This window comes from Mustela putorius, unplaced genomic scaffold (assembly GCF_011764305.1).
Source record: "Mustela putorius furo isolate JIRA1106 unplaced genomic scaffold, ASM1176430v1.1 tig00003834_pilon_pilon_pilon, whole genome shotgun sequence".
Lineage (NCBI taxonomy): Eukaryota > Metazoa > Chordata > Mammalia > Carnivora > Mustelidae > Mustela > Mustela putorius.
This window is the reverse complement of record NW_025421987.1, coordinates 90,526,962-90,551,973: the sequence shown is the minus strand read 5'-3', so window position 1 is coordinate 90,551,973 and position 25,012 is coordinate 90,526,962. Positions and strand designations below refer to the sequence as shown.

The 25,012-nt window shown below is 37.1% G+C and overlaps 1 protein-coding gene across 1 annotated transcript; it reads right to left on the bottom strand.

The window, feature by feature from the left end:
- Positions 1-1,959: 1,959 nt before the first annotated feature.
- Positions 1,960-24,529, bottom strand: CLDN16 (claudin 16). The gene is given in 7 exon segments (XM_004745259.2): positions 1,960-3,892; positions 4,866-5,057; positions 7,978-8,142; positions 12,300-12,402; positions 24,107-24,241; positions 24,243-24,293; positions 24,296-24,529. Coding segments are annotated over 7 exon segments (921 nt in total). The 5' UTR covers positions 24,437-24,529; the 3' UTR covers positions 1,960-3,758.
- Positions 24,530-25,012: the final 483 nt, after the last annotated feature.

Genomic DNA, 25,012 nt, shown 5'->3' with positions numbered 1-25,012 from the left:
GATGGAGCCCCAGCTCTGGCTCCTGGCTCAACGGGGAGCCTGCTTCTCCCTTTCCCTCTGCAGTTCCCCCTACTTGTGCTCCTGCTCGCTCACTCTCTCTCTCTCTCTCAAATAAATAATAAATAAAATCTTACAACAACAACAAAATACCTCCTTCTCCCAGTTAAGCTCTAGGAACATGAAAATACTTGTAATTTTTAGCACATTAGTTGCTTTCTCTTGCTTCTTTCTCTGTGCGTGTTGTTCTTTGTAGAAAATTCTTTATGTCTCCTTTGAGCATGTCCCTCCTCTGCAAAGCCTCCCCTTACTCTCTGGAGGAAGTAATTGCTTTCTTATGCCATTGCCTACATACCCACACTATAGCAATTATTTTATTGCACACTAACTTTAGTTGTTTGTGTCTCTGTCCCCTCTATGCTGGAGGATGCTTGAAAACACACAGATGGTCTTTTAATCAAACTGCACAAACATATGCATGAATGATGTAAGAATAATCCAATCAACAAGTCAGTTGCATGTAAAGGCTGCTTAGCTTTTGCAGGCCACACCATGATCATTCACTCATTTATTCAAACAGAGGTACCGAGGGCCTGCGATGCATCAGGCCCGGGGCAGGGTGCTGGGAATAGAGCAGTACACAAAGCAAAAAATGTTTTGCTCCTTTGGAGCTTGCAGTTTTGTGAACTACTTTAAAGATTTGTTGATTTATTTGAGATTGAGAGAGAACAGAGGGGAAGGGCAGAGAGAGAGGAGCGCTGAGCCCAGAACCACACAGGCCTTGCTCTCAGGACATGGAAGCCATCACCCGAGCCAAAACCAAGGCTGATACGAACTGGCTGCCCAAAATCATGTTAAAATTTTTGTCCCTTTATCCTAGAGACAATAGGAAGACATTTAAGCAAAAGGAGAAACATGATTGGTTATGGTAACTACACAGACTCAGATGGGGAGAGGAGGCTTATTTCATAAACGAATTTCTACTACAGTTGTAAATAAAATAAAATTAGAAAATCGCCTTTCTACAAATCCTAACCAATTATTGATTCAGATAAGGATTACCAATTGTTAAAGGTGTTATTTTAAAATTATTATTATGGTTGATGGAGAATGGAATATTCCTACACTTTCCAGAAGAACTCATAATAATCCCTTGCTTCTGTCACTAATATATACAACTGAAGAGCGGATGGATTAGATAGTCATCATCCTAACCCAGTGAGTCATTTTAGCATAACTGAGGCTAAATCAACCAGACATTAAATCTCCAGATACGCTATCACAACACTTTTAGTGTCTTCTAGAAACTTTTGAACTTGATTACATCAAGTCTCCAGATTTAAATTTCAACTTATTAGAAATAGAAGGCATAGAAAAGCAATCTGTCATCAAAACAGAATCCAAAAGATAGGACAAAATTAAAGAAAACTGGTTCCATTGTTTTGTTTTTTTCAGAGTCAGTGAAAAAGCATGTGGCTTGAATCAAAGAGATTTAAGGGGCATACCAACCAAAGGAAATGCAGATTCTGGTTTGGACAAACCAGTTGTCTTATGAATTTTTTAAAACTTGGGGAAATTTCAATAGGTCTAGGGAATTAGATAATATGAAAATGTATTGCTATAAAAAAGCAGAAGTATTACACAGGAAAAAAAAGTAGCTTACAAGGCAACATATATGAAATTATCTCTTAAAAAGAAATACATGCATATGTGGGATTGTCTTTGCATATATGTGTATAAATGTAGAATGTCTGGAAGGATATGCAGATACTCAGTGAGGTTTTAGGAAGAGTGATGCTCTCGGTGGAAAGAACACAGGGCCATATTGTAAAATATGGAAGATACATTTTTGATTATTTTTGTTCTGCAACTTTCTACAATGCACATATACAACATCTATAATAACAAAAGGCTAATTCCCAAAGAAATTAAAAAAAATATATATATATATATGTCCCAGGATATAAAAAACATTTTTATTGAGAAAAATTTCAAATCATTCATAGATGTCAGTTATCACCAGAATCCTCTGAAATATTTCCTCATACAAATGAAGTCTTTCAGGGTGGAAAAATTTATATTTCTAAAATCTGATGAGTCATTTAATTAATTTTATCCTGCCTTTCCCAAGAAGAATTTCAAAAGACTTATTAGACTATATAAAACATGATAGAAAATACCTCATTAAATAAAAGTAGAAGTAAAAATTTTAAAAGCCAAAGTTGTGAAAAAGAGAACAACAAAAAATAAGTTTTAAGCTGCATAAAATAACACCAATATGACAAGTAAACATGATCTACAAATAATTTCTTAAGTGTCAGTTACATGGTTAGTTATATCTATGAAATAAAAGTTAATCAGTTGCTTTCAGTTCTAAGATTCGCTTAGAATTTCTCCCGAGAATACTGGTAAAAAGAAGTCATGAACACCATTCACAACAACATAAATAGATGTATTAGGTTTTCATCATGTCATTTTCACATGAATTTTAGCTTTTTAAATTTAAAACACTTCTTTTTGGGGGGTCTTCAGAAATTCACAACTAAATCTTCATTTTTCCAAAGAACTAATTTCTAGTTCAGTGGATAGCCTTTTAAGGTACAGCAAAAGTATTAATGCTATTCATGCAATTTATAAGAAATCAGAAAACCTGAGATTAAACTATGTAACTTTTTAAAAAACCCTAGCATTTAAAAAATTAAGATGATTACATTAGAATATGAATAAAATCCCATTAGCAATCATTCACTGATTTCTTTAAGTGTATAATTAAATATATAGTTCTATTTTTTCAAATAAGTACACAATTTATGAGAAAAATTGATCTTATTTTCACTAAAGAGCTGTGAGTCTTTATTTCTTCCAATCAACAACTATGTTAAATTTTATCACATGTCAGATATTTTCCTGGGTGCTGAGGATCCAGTGGTGTGAGGACACCTGAATCAGTGAATTCTATTATAATGTATTCATGAAACATTTTTGGATGTCTAATTAATCAACGAATGAACTCTCTGGTTTACCTATCGCTGCTGTGGTCTAATAGTTTGGCAATATATAGGCAAAGTTATAGTGTTATAAAATAATACACAGATCTCTTATGTCATTAATGAGAAATAAATCGTCACTGCTCTAGTATTAATTAAGCACTTACATTTGACATGCCAGGCTTGGAAGGGAAACTTCTTATCTTTAAATTCCACCAGTGGCTGGTATATGAAGCTGTTGATTTATTTTTCTATTTTAACAGTCAGAGTAATGGTAGGGTTTGATATACTAGTGTACATTTCGAAGGATCATCTTCTTCCAAGTTATCAAATAACTCACTCAGATGAGAACACAAAGAATGAACCAAAAGCCAGGAAATTTGCTAAGAGGCTGTCAATCCCTTCAAAGATTGGAATCTCTGGCCTCTTTAGAAAGTTGCTTTCTAGTCTTAAAGTGTAATTTTACTTGAATATCACCATGTCACAATCTTTAATAGCAATATAGAAATCACAAACAAACATTTGTATATCCTAGCAACCTTACCTGGAAATACAGGGGAAGTGTATGAGGGCCTGTGAAAGAGGAGGGTAGAAAGGGGGAGAGAGAATATGAGAGTAACAGAAAAGGAGCAGGATAGGAGAATCAAACTGCTTGATTAAGCTGAGCAATTAATTTAGTTGAACATATTGAGGTTTAAGTAAGTGTTCCTGGATTAACCCAAACATCCTGATTGATTATTTCAGTAACATACATGCAGATAGACATGTGGCACTCTAGACCCTCGTGTCCACTGCATACATTTTGGCAGTCTCTGTCCGAGGGGCTGCATATGACTTGGCCATCGAAACAGCTGCTGTTGAATAGGCTTTTCTCATGGAATACGGATAGTGCCTTTCAGGTCCAACATCTGTTGGAAAGAGATAAATGTCGTGATATAAATAAGACTCAGTAAATCTGGGGGAGAAAATGTCATTTTACCCATTCTTCTCATAAAGAGGAAAGAATACAAATATTCTCAGACAGAATCATCTACGAAGAACCCAAGAAGAAATTTGAAGATTTTCATCTGGAAAGTTTTTTTTTTTTTTTTTTAATTTAAAACTTGGGTAATTCCCCCCCCCCTTTCTCTTTCTTTCTCTTTCTTTTTTTCTGATGAGGAGATGGACTTTTCTTACTTTTATTTATTTATTTATTTATTTATTTATTTTTAAATTCTTTTTTTTTTTTTTAAGATTTTATTTATTTATTTGACAGAGAGAAATCACAAGTAGACGGAGAGGCAGGCAGAGAGAGAGGGAAGCAGGCTCCCCGCTGAGCAGAGAGCCCGATGCGGGACTTGATCCCAGGACTCTGAGATCGTGACCTGAGCCGAAGGCAGTGGCCCAACCCACTGAGCCACCCAGGCGCCCCCTTTTCTTACTTTTAAAGTGATATTTTTAGAGACCCGTTAGAAATACATTACATTTTTTTAACAACAGTTATTTGGCGTGGCTCTCAGTCTAACTCTGGATATATATAGAATAGATAAGATGAAATTAGATATATGGGATTATGGGCACACTGAAATCATCATTTTATATTTAGATATCGGATATAGCTATAACTGTGGGTTTGTTTGTTTTCACCCATTATGCCACTAACCAGGTAATAAGCCATGAATATTGCAAATCAGTTGCCCTTAAACAACCTTAATTGTTAAAGTATCATTTATAATAAGTAGGGATCATGTATCATTTATAATAAGTAGGGATCAAGTATGCAAAAGGCTATGTGAAAAGTGTTCACCACTTCATTATTTTGTGCTGGTAAGATCTGTTTCCATTTGGCTGGGAAGACTGATACAGGAGGCATGTAAATGTGTTATTTTATTTTGTTCTTACCTTTGAAGAGGTATAAGCAGCATGTCAGCACGGCACCAGCCAAAAAGCAACCCAGAGACCCAGCCATTCCGAGCCAACAAGACCAACCAAATTTATACTGGATGCCAAGAAATATATTGTGCAAAACCAGAGAAGAACGTTCCACATAAACATCAACAGCATACCACACAGAACCAATGATTCCTGGGGCACCTGAAAGAAAGAAAAGTTGCTAAGAATAATTCAGGCCTTCCCAAATTTAAATTCAAGGAGATCTGACTGCTACCCAAAATGCATGGCATAATTTAGAGAGATAATAATGATGTGAAGGATTCATGTGAAGGATTCAGCTCAAAGTTTGGATACCTCTTCTATTTCTTCCTTTTGCTTTCTATTTTGCATTTCTTCTCAACTATATATTAGTTTATACATAAAGAGAAATACAAAGATTTAAACAATGCAGTCTTCCTCTGTGTAAAGTTAAAATGATCATTGTGGTTTTCTTTAATTCCTTCTTTCCAATGTTTTCTTAAGAGTTATATAAAATAAAATATGAAAAAAAAGAAATAACACAAAATCAAAGACAAATAATATATAGCCTATATTCATTGTCTATTGATTTTTAATTAAAAGTATATATCTTTAAGACTATTCTATTTCTCCTCTGCCAAACCACAAAGACCTACAATTAAAGCTATGTCAACTACATAATCAGCACCCATAAGGAAACTATATTTTAGAAGTCAATAATTTTAGTGTGTTGGGGTCAAAAACAAATAACTTCAGTAAAAACTGCTTTTATTTTAAAATAAATTCTTTTCTACCACCCCTACACAAAGAAATTTTGTTCCTTTTAAACAAAATTTAATACCCAAAATTGTCTATCTGACAATTGGACTGGCTTGAAATGATGTCACAAGAGTCCTTTCACTTTAAGGGTATAAATTGTACATCACTGATTAGATGCAAGGGAAAAAGGTGAGGAACTACGGGACAAAAAGCTATGTGAAAAGTGTTCACCATTTCATTGCATTCTTTTCCCAGTAATTTAACGCAAGAAGTTTAAGAAGGACCAGATCATGAACATGTAACCTTCAGATAACAGTTTAAATTATCACATATTTTCTATAATATTATAATCTAGAAGTTTAATATGGAAATTCCTTTATGAAATTTACAGATTATGAAAAATTATACATATACACAAAGAGATATGTATATATGAAATATGTATATATTTAATTTCATATGAAAATAGTATGCCATAAATACTTATATGTAACATATCATGTGTATGGCATTAGTAGTTTAGACATAAAATTAGTATTTTATATACAATATATATGGCATACTACATGCTTCCAAGCCTTTGGCCATCTATAAAAATTTAATTTTGTCATTCCTTTAGCCATTCCTGTAGGGATTTTCCCCATCAATTCATTGTTTTTTTGTTTTGGTCTTTGCTTTCATTTATTCATTTATTTTTTTAATAAAAATGGTATATCTAGCGATATTTCAAAAAGTATTCTGGAGTAAAATTATATAGCATTAAATGATTTTTTTTTTAATTTGTTGAGTAAAACACATTTTTACATACAAAGGCTCCATGTTATCACTAGACTAGACCTGGGAATAAATGTCTTAAAAAGGAAAACTTGGGCGCCTGGGTGGCTCAGTGGGTTAAAACCTCTGCCTTCGGCTCAGGTCATGATCCCAGGGTCCTGGGATCAAGCCCCGCATCTGGCTGTCTGCTCCGTGGAGAGCCTGCTTCCTCCTCTCTCTCTCTCTGCCTGCCTCTCTGCCTACTTGTGATTTATTAAATAAATAAAAATCTTTAAAAAAAAAGTTTTTTAAAAGGAAAACTTACTAAGTTCTTGTGGCTTTTTAATACAACCTAAGGATCATCAGCCTTGACTCAATGTGTGTGTGAAAAACTTCACACAGTTTTGACTGTGTGTTGGGTTAGGCTCTCTGCTATGTGCTTATTCCATCCACACTGAATCTTCAAGACAGCAGTTCAGAGTAGGTATGATGACTGAGGCTTCACCTTATTTTGCAAATCAAGAAAAGGCGACCAGTTGCTAAACTCACACATCACACATGTATATCTCTAAGTATTTTTCTTTCTTTCTTTCTTTCTTTCTTTCTTTCTTTCTTTCTTTCTTTCTTTTTAAGTAAACTCTGCCACCCACATGGGGCTCCAACTCACCATTCTAAGATCAAGATCGCATGCTCTATTGACTGAGCCAGCCAGGCGCCTCTCCAAGCATTTTTAGTTCCCAAATCCCTATCCATTCAACTTGTACTGCCTGGTGAGATTCCCACATACATTTATTTGCTTTGCTAGCTTTTGGCTGCTACCTTAAAAAAAAAAAATGATGGTTATCCCTCTGAGGGTTGTGCCCAGTGGTTTTCAATCTTCTTGCACTTTGATTTCACCAGTGTATTTTCTCTCAACTTGCATTAAGATCCTAAGAAGACATCATGTTGTGACAAAGGAAGACTAAACTGAATTTAATGACAGACCTGCATAAAATATCACTGTTGCTCTTCCACCAATAAACACCATGTAAAGTGCTTCTTGACTGTTTATTAGTCATGCTTGATTTATTAGCCTTCAGGACTCCATTTATTCATCTGGTTCTTAAGTGGAGATATAATCTGCTTTATTGTTACATTTATGATCAAATGGCCTGGCACATGAGAAAAGTCTAACATAGGACTTGGCACAATTTAGTTCACACCAAAAAAAAATTGGTGGGAGTGAGTACAGGTATGGAGGGGATGGTTTGAGACTTACTTTAGAATTTAATTTCAGAAATAATAATAAAAAATAAATTATTTGAAAGATTTTAAGCATTATGTAACTTTTTTTCACCATTTTAACTTTTTAAATGGTTAAAAAGTAGTTTAAGGACTTCAATAAACTTTGCTTTGGGACATTAACAAAAATTAATTATCTAATTCTACAGCTAAAAGAAGTAGGGTTGGTGGATGTGCTCTTTTTACCTGTAATCTAGAAAAGCAGATCATATATGTTCCTCAAACGAACTGCTTGACGACAAGCACCCTTCTCCTTCATTTCAAGATCAATGACAAGCATTCCTACCCCCACCACTAGTGCAGAGAGTACCTGCTATTAGCAATATGGTTCCGGAAACAAAGCAGATGCGGACTTTGATGTATGGCTCATCAGGGAGGAATTTCACACAGTCAAGACCAAGAAGCAGGGTGATAAATCCAAAGCCAGCTAGAATATCTGCTGTAATCATCAATGCTCGAGTTACCACCAGCTTCACTGGAAGATTAGGACAGGTGGTTACATTGTGGTCAGAGGAAGGAAACATGTTAAGGCACACAGGTGCATCCAAAACAGATAATCACATACATTGATACATGCCCACTGAAAGAATTAGACTTTAAATCTGCATGAACATGGAATGCTATCATAAAATGCAAAAGTATAATGAGATTATTGATATTATTTTTTGTTTAAGCACTGATTATTACTTAGTCCTGCTGGCCCCCTAGAAAAATGCCTGGCATATAATGTAGACTAAATAACTATTTCCTTGCTTATTTCCTGTTTTGGAATGAGTCTTGTTGACAAATATTACAGGTGAATGCTGGATTGAAAGTAGAGTATCTATTCTGCAGAAGTTACCCCAGTAAATATTTAAGAAATTAATGATCACTGCATTTGTTTGAAGTTTTATTTAAAAATGTACTCAATAACTGGCTAAAATATGGTATAGGGAGCAGAATAAAATGCTTCAACATGTAACTAACTTGTCAATTCAGGTTGGTGAGAGCCATTAGTGGGTTTTTAGAAGGAGAAGGAGCTTCTGTTATTTAGTAGAACACTATATCTAGAAGTCAGATCTTATTCTTTTTCATTTCATTTTCAGGTGGTGATCCTTCTTGGCCAACATTCCACATGAAGCCGTCAACGTTGCACTGTCAACTGAGCAAAACTGAAAACTATAGCCACTTGAGAGTATATGGCAGAAGGTCCAGGGAAGAGGATATTAGGTAAATAGAATGGACTAGTAGTAGTCATCATCTGCAATGGAAGCATCCTCAACTGTGAAAACTGTTGAGCTGTGAATCATAGTTATGCTAGATTTAAAATAGGAGAATTTGGAGCACCTGGGTGGATCAGTCAGTTAAGCATCAGCATTCAGCTCAGATCATGATCCCAGCACCCTGGGATTGAGTCCCACATTGGTCTCCCTGCTCAGCGGGGAGTCTGCTTTTCCCTCTACCTCTTCCTGCTGCTTCTGATCTCTCTCTCTCTCTCATGCTCTCTCTCAAATAAACAAAATCTTTAAAAAAAAATTTAAAAATAAAAATAGGAAAATTTTATCACAAACGGAGGGTTAATTACACAATGTCAAAGCTACTGCTATTTTAGCTCTTAGAGAAGTGATACAATTTATTCTTTTGATGGTACAATAATTATGTTTCATTTTCATAGTGATTGCAGTTTCCTGGAATTTTAAATAATTTTTGCTCAATGGTGAGATAAATTTAGGGCTTATTTAGTAATATGTTGCTTATAAAATATGGCCAATTTATTTAAAATAAAAAAATATTTTTATGATCCATCTAAGAAAGGAAATTAATGCAAAAAATCAGCATCTACTTGATTTTACTTGATTTTTTTTTTTTTTTTTAAGTAGGCTCCACACCAGCGTTGAACCCATCATGGGGCTTGAACTCACCTCTTGAGACCAAGACCTGAGCTGAGATCAAAAGTCAGTCGATTAATTGACTGAACCACCCAGGAGCCCCAACTTCTACCTGATTAATAGGTGAATATTTAAGATCTTAAAAGGTGGAATTATTAAAAAAAAAAAAACATTAAACTTAAATTTCTAATTTAGGTCAAATCAAAAGTCTATTTTTCTCAAAATTCAGGAAAGTGAAAAAGATGTAACTAACAAGGTAGTATCAGTTTTTATATTTCAACAATCTTGAATAATATATACAAGTGAGTCTCCTATTCAGCACCCCCAGCCAAGCAGTCCCACACTTTGGATGGCCTTCCTTAAATATTTTTAAGTCTCCTTTTAGAATCTGGGTCCAACAAGGCCAGCATTGCCATCTGGATTGGATGCTCTAAAATCATGGCCCTGGTTTTCCCCTCTCTAACACTCGATCCCACACAGAGTATGATTTCTTTCTCTCTCTTTTTTTTTTCTTTCTTTCTTCCTTTCATTCTTTCTTTTCAAAGATTTTTGTATTTATTTATTAGAGAGAGAGAGAGAGAGAAGGAGGGAGGGAAAGAATGGGGAAGAGCAGAGAGAAAGGGAAAGAACAAGTTTAGCAGATTCCTTGCTGGGCTCAGAGCCTGACGTGAGGCTCGATCCCAAGACCCTGAGATCAAGACCTGAGCCAAAACCAAGAGTCCGTCTGTTAATTGACTGCACCACCCAGGGGCCTCCAAAGTACGATTTCTGATGCTCTGTGGAACGCCCCAGCTTATGCCCATGGTGTCAGCCCATGTTCTAAGAGGGCAGTTCTGCAGGCAGATAGCTAATACTAACCAGCCAGGAATTTCTTTCTGGGAATTGTCTGAGATCTTGCTGGTTAAATGAGAATGTTAAATATTCTGATTTGGGGAGGGCGTACTCAACAGGAGTCCTGAAAAAAAATTGTCTGAGTCTGTATACCCTTGGTCTACAGGAAAATGGAAAAGGTTATCTAATTATGATTCTATAAAAGATATCAAAGACTAAAAATAAAATATCTCAGGTAATATCCTAACTTAGAAGGTATAGTTATGTTATTTTCTTAGAATACATTTTCATCTTGTGTCTAAGCATAGGATAGAATTTTTAAAATCAAAGTGATGAATATTTAAGATATTATTTGAAATTAATAGGTAAGAATATATTTAAAAAGGTGAGATGGTATAGACAAATGATTAAAAGAAGAAATATTAAAATATAAACAGCAGTTTTCTCTGTGCAGTACTCTTATGAATATTTTCTGTTATTCTTGCATAAATGTACATAATGTATTTCAAAATTTTAAATATTTTACCTTTTTTTTTTAAATCGCTTTCACCATAGCACTACATTTCTGGAATAGTCTAGTGTCCACATAAACTTGCATTCTTATGGATCAAATCATGATTCTTTGTAGGTAGAATTAGGTTAGCTCAAGGAGGAAAAAAGAAAGAATTAACAGGTCTTAAAAAAAAAGTGAAATATGGGCCTTAGGAATTCGGTTAAAGAACACTCAAATCCTAAATAGCAGAAGAAGATATTTTTGACCACTGCTCCTTTTAAGTGCTTATCCCTGGACTGAAATAGCCATCCAGGGGAAAAGTCACATTCCAAGGGTTTGCTTTTCATTTAACTTGAAAAGGAAGTTGCCATTCCCTGCTATACCCCATCCTCTGCTTTGAAAGAGACCGAAACCAATTAGCATTAACAAAAGCTCTGGTATTTCTTGGCATGACTGGATGTTCTAAATAAGTAAATAAATGCTATGGAGAAAAACTTTGAGAATCAATGGTAACACCTCTTAATCTATGAAGTCTCTTTCTTTCTTTCTTCTTCTTTTTTTTTTTTTTTTAAGATTTTATATATTTATTTGACAGAGAGATGGAGAGAGAAAGCACAAGTAGGCAGAGCGGCAGGCAGAGGGAGAGGGAAAAGCAGATTCCCCACTGAGCAGAAAGCTCAGTGCGGGTTCCGGTTCGATCCCATAATCCTGGGATCATGACCTGAGCAGAAGGCAGCCCTTTAACCGACTGAGCCACCCAGGCGCCCCTGAAATCTTTATTTCATAGAAACGTGGGTCTTGCTAACACCTGATCAAAATTTAAAGCTAAGGGTCAGGAGGATGAAGGAGAGGACTTTACCCTACCTGCTAACTGTGCATCATCAGGTATACTGATGTTTTTATTCCCTGATCCTGCCTGTGTGTTTCTCTTTACCTATCTATTTCTGTCTGTTGTTCTGCCTCTTTTTCTCTGCCCACTACTTCCACCTTCTCTCTTTCTCAGCAAATTTCCTGTTGAATTACTGTAAACTTCCTATTTGACTTAAGTCACACCTAAAAGACATCTCTGAAACACTTTTCATCTAATCTGTGGATTCTAATCCTCAAATCACAGCACCCTGAAGAATCCATTTCAATTTTAAAAGTGTATACTTTAAGTCTACTGTGTGTAAGATGCTCTGCCAGGCCCTTTGGGGCAGCAGAGATGAAAAAGTTAATATTTTTAGCCTAAAGGAATGTATAAATACATGGAAAAAGATAAAATAGGCTCAAAATGTTTCAATTCACATTTCTGAAATAAAATAAATGTTTTAATCAAAACTTCTGAAGTTAGAACTTTACTATAGACTGTAAAAAAACCAAAAATACGCAATGGAAACCCAAGTTCAGTGTTGTTTGATACCCTCTCCCTGGCAAGGGGTTTGTCTAAGGCATACTTACAGGGGTGTTCAGCAAGTATAGAATCATACTCGTCACAGGTGCGGATCCCATCAAAGGCATTAGTGACACACTCCCACCAGAGGCCTCGGCATTTTGTGCTCACCTAAATGTTGGAGAAGACACCATGCAAAACAGCTCACACAGACACCCTTCAGCTCCCCTCCATCAAAGGAAGGCCTTAGCTGTTGTGCATTTGATAGTACAGTACAGTGGTTGCAATTGTGATCTGAATTTCATTTACAACAAGCACAATGTATTTTAGAGTATTTTCTATTAAGCACTAACAGCTAAAGGCTTTCCCCACCAGGAAATGAATTCACTTCCTGATGGGGGTGGGGGGTCAGAGGTGGGGGGCAGGAGGAGTGGTGCTCAATGTAGATAAAATCACAATTAGATAGATGCAAGTGTCTATGACTGGTTCCATCATGGAGTCGTAGTTTAAAAGGGAGACAATTCTTGGCTTTCTTGTGCTGACACATGTTCATCAAAAAAAATAAATAAATACATAAAAATCAATCAATCAATCAAACAAACAATGGTTGCTAACTGTTGGCAGCCTCAGTCTGTTAAGAATGTACATTAAATTTTGCTCACCATAAACCCTGAGTTCCATGAAGAAAGGTGTTATGATATACAAAGTTCATAATTTGACAATAATTGCCAAAGAAAGTTACAACTTAAGAAAACAATAAATCAAATATGAAGAGCCACAACTGCTTCCTCTTTGTTCCACTGATGCACTACAAACGTTTAAGCTATGAGATGGATGTGAGCAATTGAGCCTTGATTTCATGCCGTCTGACAGCCATAAGCCACTTTCACTTAGAAACTCTGCAGATGACTCTAAGTGTCCACCTAGACCTAAAAGATACCAGTGCCCCCAGCCTTTCCTTACTTTATCTGTTGGCTGCAAGTCACAATAGGTTTCTTCTTTTTTTCTTTTTCACAATAGATTTCTTAAAATGGTAAACATGCCAAAGGAAAATAGTTTCAAATATTCCTGACACAGCTCATGCATATGGAACAGAGCTAATATGATTGTTTGTCTTGATTCAATTACAGATTCACATTACCTGGGAATTCTGGGAATAGTTTAGTACAAGTTAACCAAGAATTATCTCGGAAAACAAAACATAAATTTTTCCTTAAAGAAAGAATAAACCATAGAGTGGGAAAAGAAATGCAAAAGCAGGGAGATCATAACTGGTGCGAAGAAGGAAGAAGGGAACATAAAACACTTTGATCTGCAAAAGCAAACCTTATCAGGAGTATTTGTGCTTTGAACCTCTCTGCTCCATGTTCTGCCTTGAAGCCATGAGCTGTGTTGTGAACCAAATAAAACCGCACTGCTTGCCATACCACCACAAATTTCAGTGTTGTGCTTCTATTATCACTTTCCATGGAAAATACTCTTAATTGGTAATTTAAAAATTTACATCGAGTCTATACTATGAAGCAGTTACTACTTACGTATCTTACGATTTCATTTATTCGTCAAAGGATCCTGTGAGATATCAATTATTTCCAGCTATTTCACAAATAAGGAGAATGAGGCACAGGAAAGGTTAGTGATAACCCCAAGAAAATATAGTTAATAAGTGGAGGAGATAGGACTCAAATACAGCAGTCTGTGTGTTTGCTCTTAAACCCTGCGGTATACTTAAAAACCCATTTTTTAAAAAATGCCAAATCCCTTTCCGGCAGGCATTGGAAATTGGAAGATAGCTTTGAGTGAAGTGTTAAGCCCAAACTTTAATATCATCCTATGGCTATTCTACAAAACCTCACTTTGGCTTACTGTTCCTAAGGTTAAATCTGAAGGGCTATTTTGGAGTTTAGGAATATTATATGCCTAAGGAAACACAGGGACTACAAATTTAACAAAGAAGGTCCACCTTGTGAAGTTTAACATATCAATTTCTAAAGAAGGATGTGAGCATCTCAAGTTAGATATGCATGCAAGTTAAGCTATGGGTAAAAAACGTATAGACTTTAAATCTAAGTTGATACTAATAAGGTGTGTTGGATCCTTGGGTAAGATCTTTCTTACTTTTTTTGAGCCTCGGTCTTCTTATGTGTATAAAGGAGATGGTGTTAAGATAGCTATAAGAATTAATAACATATACATAATATAGATGATTTGCTCATAAATGATCTTAGTAAAGTACTTAAACATTATAACAACCTGAGTAGTGACTGTGTGCAACATTACTCACTAACAGTGATAGAAAAGAAGAAAGGTTGACATAATGGGTTGAAAGAGGGCCCCCCAAAAGATGACCACATCCTAAGTCCCAGAACCTGTGGATGTGACCTTTTTTGGAAAGAGGGATATTACATATGTAATGAAGTACAAGAATGGGCCCCAAATTGAATGACAAGTGTCTTGATGAGGGACACACAGAGCAGGAGGCAATGTGACCACAGAAGCAGAAATTGAAGTGATGTTGCCATAAATCAAGGAATGCCAACAGCTTCCAGCAGCTGGAAGTCATAAGGGATGGATTCTCCCCTAGAGTCTTCAGAAGGAGTACAACCCTGTCAACACCTTGATTTCAAAGTGGCCTCCAGAACTTGAAGAGAATAAATTTCTCTTGTGTGAACCCACCAAGTTGTGGTAAATTGTTATGGCAGCCCTAGGAAACAAATACACTAGAGATGCTTGGTAGAGAACTGCTAGACCATACGAGAAAACAGGCCTTCTCGTAGCTTATTGCCCTTCAGTGTCTCGATTAACAGGAACATACTGCATCCAGTTGATTCCAACCTGAGCTAGGTTATGTGGATTCAAAAATCACTGCTCTACAATCGGACTATCCACAGTTCCCGCTGTCTAACAGCCATGAAAACAAGCCAACCAATCCAACGTGGTATTTATCATTATAAGTAAGCTTATTTAGAAAGGAACCTGTGATAGATATGTGACAATTCTCATTTTACACTAAGAAAAGTGTCTCTTGGCAAAATAATCCAGCAGTGGTGTCATTTCCAAGGCTATTGATCATTTACCTGCAATGACCATATTTAGAAAAGCAATGAGCTCATTAGAGGAAACAAGGAATCCAATTTCATTAGGTATTAATGCTCAGGGGCACACTGTGCAATTGCTTGGTATTCACACTCAGTTAAGGTACGTGAGAATAGGGGCTGTAATTAACTAAACTTCTGTGTTAATATAGCACTTACTGGAGACACCCTTAAAGGTGCCTTTGTGCACAAAAGACAAGGTTAAAAGATTTTATATTATTAATCATATTTAGGAAAGCCCCCCTTGTCTGTAATATATAATCTTCACTTACTTATCCCTGTGTTTCACAACGGCTTATTAAGAATTTCCTAAAAGGCAAGTAAATCTAACTTCTTAAAAGTTTTAAGACAAGATGCTGTTTAAAAAGCAGACTGAGGCTTAAAATATTATGGTTAACCTTTCTTAAAGGGCAAACATGCAAAATGTTAGCTAATAATTCTTATCTTACAGGGTCATTCAAAATAGAAGATTCCAATTTTAAGCCTACTCTTTTAACATGCAATTTATACATTAATAAATATAGATAATGGTACAAGAGGAATTTCTACATTTTTTCAGTGAATATCTATTAATCTTGGAGTGAAGAGCAGATTATCTCCTCAATGGGGAGAACTCAATTTATCTAAGATATAACAATAAAAGTACAAACATGAGGCCAGTATAAATCTCTTAGTATTAATTACTTGCAATAGTAAAACACAGAGATCTTATGGAACAGTCCAGATTTCTGGCTTCTGTTGGAAACTTGGTCCTTCTGGCCACCCGGACTCCTCAGTCCCACATAACAACAATTAGCACCAACTGAGTGGCTGCTGCCGTTAGGTGGGATTTGTGCTCACAAACCTGGATGTTGGCTACCCAGGTCCCAGCAGCATGTAACTTTCCTGCTCCTGGCGTATAATAAGGAGAACATCTCCCTTCGCCTTCAAATTTTCAAATTTCTACCTATCCTTCAAGTCCCACTTCAAAGACATTCCTTCTTCCATGAAGTTCTCCCAGTTTCTCCAGCAGGAGTCAATTTCTTCTTAGACCATGCCATAATTTGTCCACCTTCTGTAGTATTTACAATACGGCATTATTATTTTTATGTGCATTTATGTACATCCATCTCCTGTGTCTGTCTGTTGTCATCTTTCAGACCTTATTCATTGAGTCTGTCATGTATCAGTGAACAGATTAACGAAATGCTGGAGATACAGCAGGGACCAAGACAGGTGTGGCTCCTTGTTGCAGGGAGCATACAGACCCGCCTGCTGGAAACATAAGACATGCTGAATAGATGTCTATTGAGAAAAGAAAAGTCAGTCAATTTTCCAAATCCACACACATTACTGACATTTGAACTCTGCCTGGTACACCATATGCATTGTCGATGCTTAATCTGTGCTTTTGGCTTGACTGAGTAGACAAAACAGCTGAATCTGAGAGTCAAAGAACTAGTACTTATCAACAGAGTTTATGCTGACTTGCTGTCAGCCTGGACCCTATCTCCATAACTCGCTCTGGGAAGTGTTTACCACAGGACCCAGGATAAGCCGGGTACCGCTCAGAGAAAGCTTTAGGAACCTATATCGACAATGCCTCTTCCCTGTTGAATTTATGGTATCCTAAATTGGCTCCTTAATCCTGGGATTTCTTATTCTTTTCTCCTTAGCAGCCTTCCATTAAGGCTTCTCTATCCTACTCTTTGCCAATTTTTTCTTTCTTTATCACTCCAGAAATATTTACGAGCAGCAACACACAATTTTGCCTACTTTCTTATGTTTCCTGTAGTTCTGGATGTGTTTGTCTTGCTTCCAAGTATTTTCTCTATCATTTGAAAATTAGAGAAACTTAAAAGTATTTTTATTTACTGGCATATATTTTTCACCAGCTTCGTGGGAGAAAAAAAAATATATATGTACAAACATACATACACACACACACACACACACACATACACATGATAGGCTTAGTAAATATTTATTGTGGGCTGACCACTATCAAATAAGATTTTTCTTTGTTAATATGTTAGATTATAAAAGCGTATCCAGTGGGATGCGTGTGTAAATATAACACATAGAAGAGGAAGTATGAACAGTAGAATAAGTCATGAAAATATATTATTTTAAAAACTATCTTGCATCCACATACTAGAGGAATTTATACTTTTCACATCACTGTGGCATTCTTCTGCTAATGTACTTGAACACTGAAGATGCAACTTACCTGTTTCTAGTATTTAATTAAATATATTTATTAAGATGCAAAAGTTTTAATACTACAGTAAGTAGCAGGTGTTACTACTAAGACTGGAAACAATTTCAATCTGAGCATGAAAGTCATTTGAATTTTTTATACTATGGTTCTGAACTTTTGTTTGAATATTTTATATTATTTTTCTTACTATATTGGGTTTTAAAGAACTCAAAACAGGTATTCATAATGTTAAGGAAACAAGATTAAAATAAGCATAATAGGGGTGCCTGGGTGGCTCAGTCATTAAGCATCGGCCTTCGGCTTGAGTCATGATCCCAGAGTCCTGAGATAGAGCCCTGCATCAGGCTCCCTGCTCTGCAGGAGGCCTGCTTCTCCCTCTCCCGCTCCCTGTGCTTGCACTCCCCCTCTCTGTCAAAAAAATAAATGAAATCTTTTTAGAAAATAAGCATAAAATGTTACTTTTCTTTTCTTCTCCATTTAGGTGCCATGGATTTATCTGTTAACCTACATTTGGTTTAGTTCTGCCTACTTATTGGTGGAGGACTAGCCAAAGGTGTAAAAGGCAAGAATGAGATAATGCATACTTAGTAGGCAAAATATAATTTTTGTGGCCTTCCGGATTATATGACCTAATTTACATATTTGAACTACTAAATATTTCAATTTTAACAATTATTGTTTAATTTGTTTAAGTCACATGTTTAATCATTTTAGAATGTTTATGAGAGCATGCCTTCACAACTTTGAGATGATGGCTACGTCAGTCCTGACAGATCACAATGTACGTTGAGTAATGATAATAAAATATTCATTTACTTTTTTCTCTCTCCTTTTCTTCATTTCTGTCTTTATTTGAAACACCAGGCAGGAAAGTTTTATTCTCTGGGCCAGAATACACTCTTCACCAATCTTATTATACATCCCAGGGAATTTGATTTTTATTCCTATCTTATAAAAAAGAGGAACCAAGCCCCTGTCTTGAAAAAGTTTAAATTGTAGTAAGGTTAAAAAAAAAAAAAATCTTGCCTAGGAAAAGGTGGTGGTCTCCCTACAGAGATGTTTCTCATTTATGGCTCAGTGTGTGATTTCCAAAGATCACTTGACATTACATTTCCTTCATTTATTTATTCTTTTCACAAATATGCCAAGCATCTTCATATGTGCCCAATTAATTCACAGGAATCACAAGTTCCCATGATTTGGAAGTTGGTGCAGTAGGAGGTCGTGAGATGAACAAGAGAACATGCGTAGACACCAGTGTCTGCTGAAGGAGTTCACAATGAGTTGAAAAGTAAAACTACTACATAAAAAAATCAAAGTATATGCCATGTATAATAATTTTAATATTTGTTTTACGTCTAAAACAACTGTGGCATTATTCCTGTAATCAGAAACCCCTGAGGAAAGAAAACCTGGTTATGGGGATAAAGTAAATACAAATATAAGAAACTTTCATTTGAGGTAATAAAATTTTAATCATAATAATGTTGGGTATATAGCAATTTCTCAGTAAATAATTAACACAAGAGTAACTGAAAATGGATAAATCTTGTGTAAACATTCTCTCCCTCTGATAATTGAAAGGCCAGTAACTTTGGAAGAAACTATTTTTTTAATTTCAATGTGGATAATGAAGAACTACCTATCTTCTAATTGAGTTAACATACTAACAATATAATTAATTCACAATTTATTTTTCTTTTTAAAATATATTCAATGGGTACCATATCCTATTTTGTCTCTATTGTCTGCCTTATTCCCTGGTTAGACAAAAAAGGAGCAGTCATAAGTATAAAATGGGCAAATCACAGCTCAGAGAAGTAAACAAAATTTCTCCAAGAGAATCAATAGTGAAAACAGGAATAGAACGTAAATCTCATATCTCTCCCTTCAGTGAACATCATACAAAATGTCATCTCCTCCTCCAGAACAAAAAACAAGACAATAAACTGCAAATAGACAATAATATATCTCTTGTTTATCGACTGATTTGTGTTTGCCCGGTACTGTGGTAAATGCTTTAGGTTCACAAGCTCATTTAATCCTCACAAGACACTTATAATGTGCATATTATTACTCTTTTACAGAAGAGGAAATGTGCTTTATAGCAATTTAAATGTCTGCAATTTAAAAGCATGCAGGTATTTCCCGGCAGTGTGGGATTTAATCTCAGGTCCTCAAACATCAAGTTGGACCTATAACTTCCTCACTATAAAGCATTGTATTCTGGGTCCCCTTGAGGTGCTGTATCATAATCTAAATGAAAAAAAAAAAAAAAAAGAAAAAAAGAATAGTGGGATGGTCCAGGGACGTTGCTGCTTGATGACTTTTGTATAGAGACTAGTTTTCTTCTATTTAATCTCTTGGTAACCCTATTATTCCTCCAGCTGCCTAAAAACGATTCAGTGGATTTCAGCCTTGACTTCTCCCTTGAATCAGCTCCTTTCCCCACATGGAATTATCAATCCTGCCGATGGGAATTCTTTAGTTTCCCGTGTTTTCACATGCCTCCCTATGCTTGCTGTCTCACTAGTCCAACCACCATAGCTTCCCTTCTGTTCTATGGCGAAGACCTCCTAGTTAGTCTCCCTACACGTTATGTACTTATTCCAGCCATTCCCCAACAAGTAGCCAGAACAATCGATCTTTGTGAAACACATGCATCTGTTTGTTTTCAGTGAAGCACCTTTCTCTACTGAGTAAGATATTGATTTTATGTGACGAGATCGGGCGCGTTCAGGGTGGTATGGCCGTAGACTATTGATTTTATGTGAACACAAAGCCTTTGGGATCAAGCTCCTATATTCTCCTCCCTACATTGGAAATTCTTACGGTGCTGAGGCAGTCCAAAGTCACAAATGTTGCTCTCGTATCTGGATCTCTGCCCATCCTCCTTCCTAGGCTGGGGATACCCTACGACTTCTCCCTCACCCACCTATTCTTCAAGTCCTAGTTTAGGTATTTCTTCTTCTGGATTGCCTTTACCCATTATCTGAGATTGGGCGAGCTGGCCACTCGAAGTTCTGAGTTATGATGGCATGTGTCACACCATACTGTAACTGTCAGCTCACTTGCCTGTCCCCGCCAGCGTGCTGGGAGCAACCTAATGTAGATCTAGCTTACATCTTCCTTCCTAACCTGTACCCATCACAGCACTGGATGGACAGAGATATCAAACAGTATTTGTGGGATGAAGGGAGAGAGAAAGGGAAGGAAGCAGAGATGAAGGAAAATGACTGGAAAGAAAAAGTGTAAGTAAGGAGAGGAAGAGCATACGGAATAGAAGAGAGAGGGAAGGAAACAGGAAAACAGAGGGAGGAAGAAGGGGAAAAAAGAGGATGAAGGGAAGGACAGGAAGAAGAAATAAATAAGGAGACAAGGAGCACGGGAGAGAGGAAGGGTGGGCATATGAAGTGACAGAGAAATGGAGAATGTTCGCGATAGATTCCTAGTAGAAGTTTCGGGGGGAGGCTGTAAACACCGTCGGTCCTTCAGTGACTGGCTACATCTCCAGGATTGCAGACCAAAGTTAAGGAGTCCTGAGGTTATTAAAGAATGTGAAGACAGAGAAAGGACTTTAAAACAATGCAGTTGACTTTGTTTCCTAATCGAAGAAACTGGGCTGAAGACGGAGTCCAGTCTTGTTCAGTGGAACACAGGCAAGACGCGAACACAGGCTGGAATGATCTTAAAGCCCAAGTTCTGTCCGGCATGTGGGTCTTCCGAGAAACACAGGGAAATCAGTAATGAAGGACCAGGCTGGGGACTCGGGCTGCTGCTGTCCCTGGTTTAGGGTTGTGAAATGTGCCAGTCCTGGGCCATTTCTTTTGTTCCTAATGTTTTTACTTCATGCAAAGAATTTCCTTCTTCAAGGGAGGCCTGAGTAAGGCAGAATAATATTTTATGCTATTTTTAGGATTCTGTAGTAAGACAAAAAAATATTTGAGCTTTTTCTGCCTCGTGGCCTTGGTTATTCACCTTCATCCTCTAACGAGCCCTGATCTTTTACTCATTCTTTACTTTGGCAATGTGTCCTCTGGTCTGCAAGTCCCCTGCTGCCATTTCTACCTTTTGAAATCCTTTGCATCTTTTGGAGGCTTTGCTCAAATGCCTTTTCCTCCCTGAGGCCTGCTTCAATGTCCCCAATGGGAAATAATAATTCTATCTTTTTTCCTCCAATGGTATATTATTCATTTCTTTCTCAAACATGAACTGGCCTATGCCTTTCATTATAGTGTCGTGTTTATCTTTTTTTCCACACTAAATGTCCACTCCTGGAAGGCAAGACCCACTCTCACTTTATCTCTGCCTCCCCTGGTAGAATCAGCGCAATACTTTTTATAGGCCATCCATTTCATATTCGTTATGTTGAATTGAACTGTAAAATCTATTTTCCAACTCTGACGCCTACATCACTCTCGAAGATTAACAAAGCTAACGGAGCTCAAAATTCATAGTACTCCTTTGTATTTAAATACTCCATGGGTAGGTTTTTTGTTTTTTTTTTAATCACTTCTGTGTGTCCACTTTTGTCCAATAGTTACTTAAAGTAAGACGTTAATAAGGACCAAAGATGATACATCCGTAAGAAAGGAAGCAAGGAGAGAGAACAGTAGAATTGAGACAGCGATGATTGGAACCCCCAAATCTGTGGATAACTGTATGCCTTTATATGCCAGCCAATTGGGGGAGCAATTATTACCACAGAGCCATGTCCTTTTAAAAATATTGATAAATAAAGAGATTGTTGGAGAGAAGAGGCCTCATTTGTTTCTGTTTTAATGTCGAGGCTTTTTGAGAAATGTGTGTGTAATACGTCTCAAGTATGAGAAAAAGAAAGAAGCTAAAAAATACTAACTCTTCTCCAAGATTAGCAAGGATTTACTTGAGGTGCATAACCTGGGCTGCTCGTTCCATTCATTTTAACTAGCAGTGTTCTTACACAGAGCAGATGGCAAATTGGTTGGATACTGAAATCAGAGCAAGAAGGTGCTTTAAAGGCCAGGACTCTCAATCTCTCTCAGCAAGGTCTGACCCTTTCTAAACTTCCATTTCTTATCAAGTGAAGTTAGTAATACTGTCAACTTGAGCAGAAAGATTTTCAAATTGTTTTAGAAAATATTTTAACAGTGCTTTTAGATAAGATTTTGCATATTTGTAAAAAATTACTTTTGAATGTGCTCTAGGTCAGCATATTTCTAAATTAATCTCTTGCTTCTGGCCATCTAGATTCTGGGACTAACGGCAGAAGACATTTTTATCTGCGCTTTTCTCTGAGCACCGCTCAAAGGGCATTGTGTTTCTCATTCACCACTGACATGCACAGCCAGATAAAATACATCACTGGACTCGCATATAGCAGACATTCTTTGCAGTGTTTCAATTCTATCATAGTTTTCAGAAACATAAGTTTCTGACTCTAAAAAAGTATTTATAACTAACCCCGTTAGTTTTGAAATGCCACGTAGAAGCCAGAAGAAAATTAAAAGCAAAATAAATAAGTAAATAAATAAATAAATGCAAAAATAATACACATCAAAATAGAAAGATTATTACTTTCCATTTCTAACTTCATCTTGAGAGTCTAATAAATAAAATTAGAAGAAAAAAATATAGAGACTAGCTCTTGGGTATCTTTCCTAAACTTCATAGAGGTGACATTATAGCATTTGTTAGAACAAATTGTTCCCCTCAGGATGTACATAAGAAAGCAGATTGGGTTGTTATATAGTTTTTGAGTTCCTGATATACTGTTTCTTTTTCTTACCTACACTTTTTGAAGCCTTACTAATGAATCATAGCTGGTTTTGAAGATTAGATTTTGCTCAGTTCTACCTCTCTCAGATTCCTCTAGCCACAGGAAATTATTGTAAACTTCCAAATTGCTTCTTTCCAAGCTTCTCCAGTAAGAAAAATAAAATGCTTGAAATGTGAACCACTCACTCATTTCTTACTTAACAATTGGCTTCCAAGAACAGCTTGTTTTTGAGAGGGTTTTATAAATCCATATCTGTCGCTGTACTTTGAGACCCACAGGAAAGACTTGTTCTCCCTCAGAGTACTTGTTCCTACTTGCAAACTCCTTGAAATAACATTCTTCTCTTGCATAGTAATTGGGTAAGTTTTATATACCTTGAGCTTGATTACTCAATTTCTTACATTATCACTTTTTAAGAGAGGCTCTCATGCTACTCATAATGCCATCACCAAGATTAGAAAGTGTTTGGTTGTGAGAAAGGGTGTCACTGGAATGTTTTTCAATTTAGTATATGCAGCAGTGGAAGAGGTGAGTTTCTGGAGGGTTCAGTGACAGGGGTTATGTGATTACCTTTATGTGAGTTCATCCTGATGAAAAAAAGAGGGATTATTCCGTTACTTCATCTATAAAATGGGATAACAACACTACCTACCTCATTAGCTGTGATGATTAAATGAGCTTATAAGGTAAGACTCAGTAACGAGAAAGTCCATCCATGTTGGCTATTATGTCTTTCATTAGCCCTGAAGTGTCCTGAGACAGTGGGACTGAGAGAAAGTTCGGACAGGCTTGGGTCAGAAAAAGAAGGTGCTGACTTCTTACCTCCAGGGAATCGTCAGCATTCACCATCCAACAGTCTGTCCAGGTGGCCACAACCAAGAACCCAGTAGAGAAAAAGGCAAAGAAGCAGGCGGCGTACTGAAGAAGATCCCTCATTTTAGCGAGCAGCCTATCTGGAAGGGACACATGGGCAGCTGCCAGCCCTGGGCCCACTCAGGTGGCTGGAACGTTGTCAGGCTTCTGAGCTTCTGCTACCTGGGAATGTGAAAACACCAGGCTTTTACTTTTCCTCACACCCCACTGCAGACGTCTTAAGTTGTGGTCAGAGTAATGCGAACAGGCTGTGACCCACAGAGGGGTCCTGGAGGTCATTATCCAAAGCACCCAGCCTCCAATCAGAAGCCAGGTGAGTCAAAGTGCTGAGTGTGTTTTGGGTTGGGGAGAAAAGGAGACCTGGTAACATTTTCTGCCCAGACTGTGAGCTGATGTGAAATGATGGTCACCCGAGGCACGTGCCAGGGCCAAGACGGAGAGAAGGAAGAAGGGTCACACCCCATGCTGACGCCTGTAAGCTGATCTTTCTCAGGCCCTCCGGGGAAAGTGAGCGATTCTCCTCCCCCCCTGTAAGGAGGCTACACGGTTGACTGCGTGCTATTTTATTATGAGGACTATTTTAATATGCGTTGACTACCTTAGGTTACCCGTGCAACTGTACTAAACAAGTGTTAGCTCCAGGGAATTTGCATTCCACAGTGCTGGGAAGAACAGCCCCTTGAAGGGGTTCCAGGACCTGGCCCCAGGTGGAGCCACAGCTCCTAATCTTGGGGCACCACAGGGTGGGAGGGAGGGCACGGGCATTTTCATCCAGTCGGCTCTGCGCTGAGATCCTGGCTCTGAAGCTCAGACGCTGAGGGCACTTGGGTTGTGGTTTCTGTAATATTGGAGGTA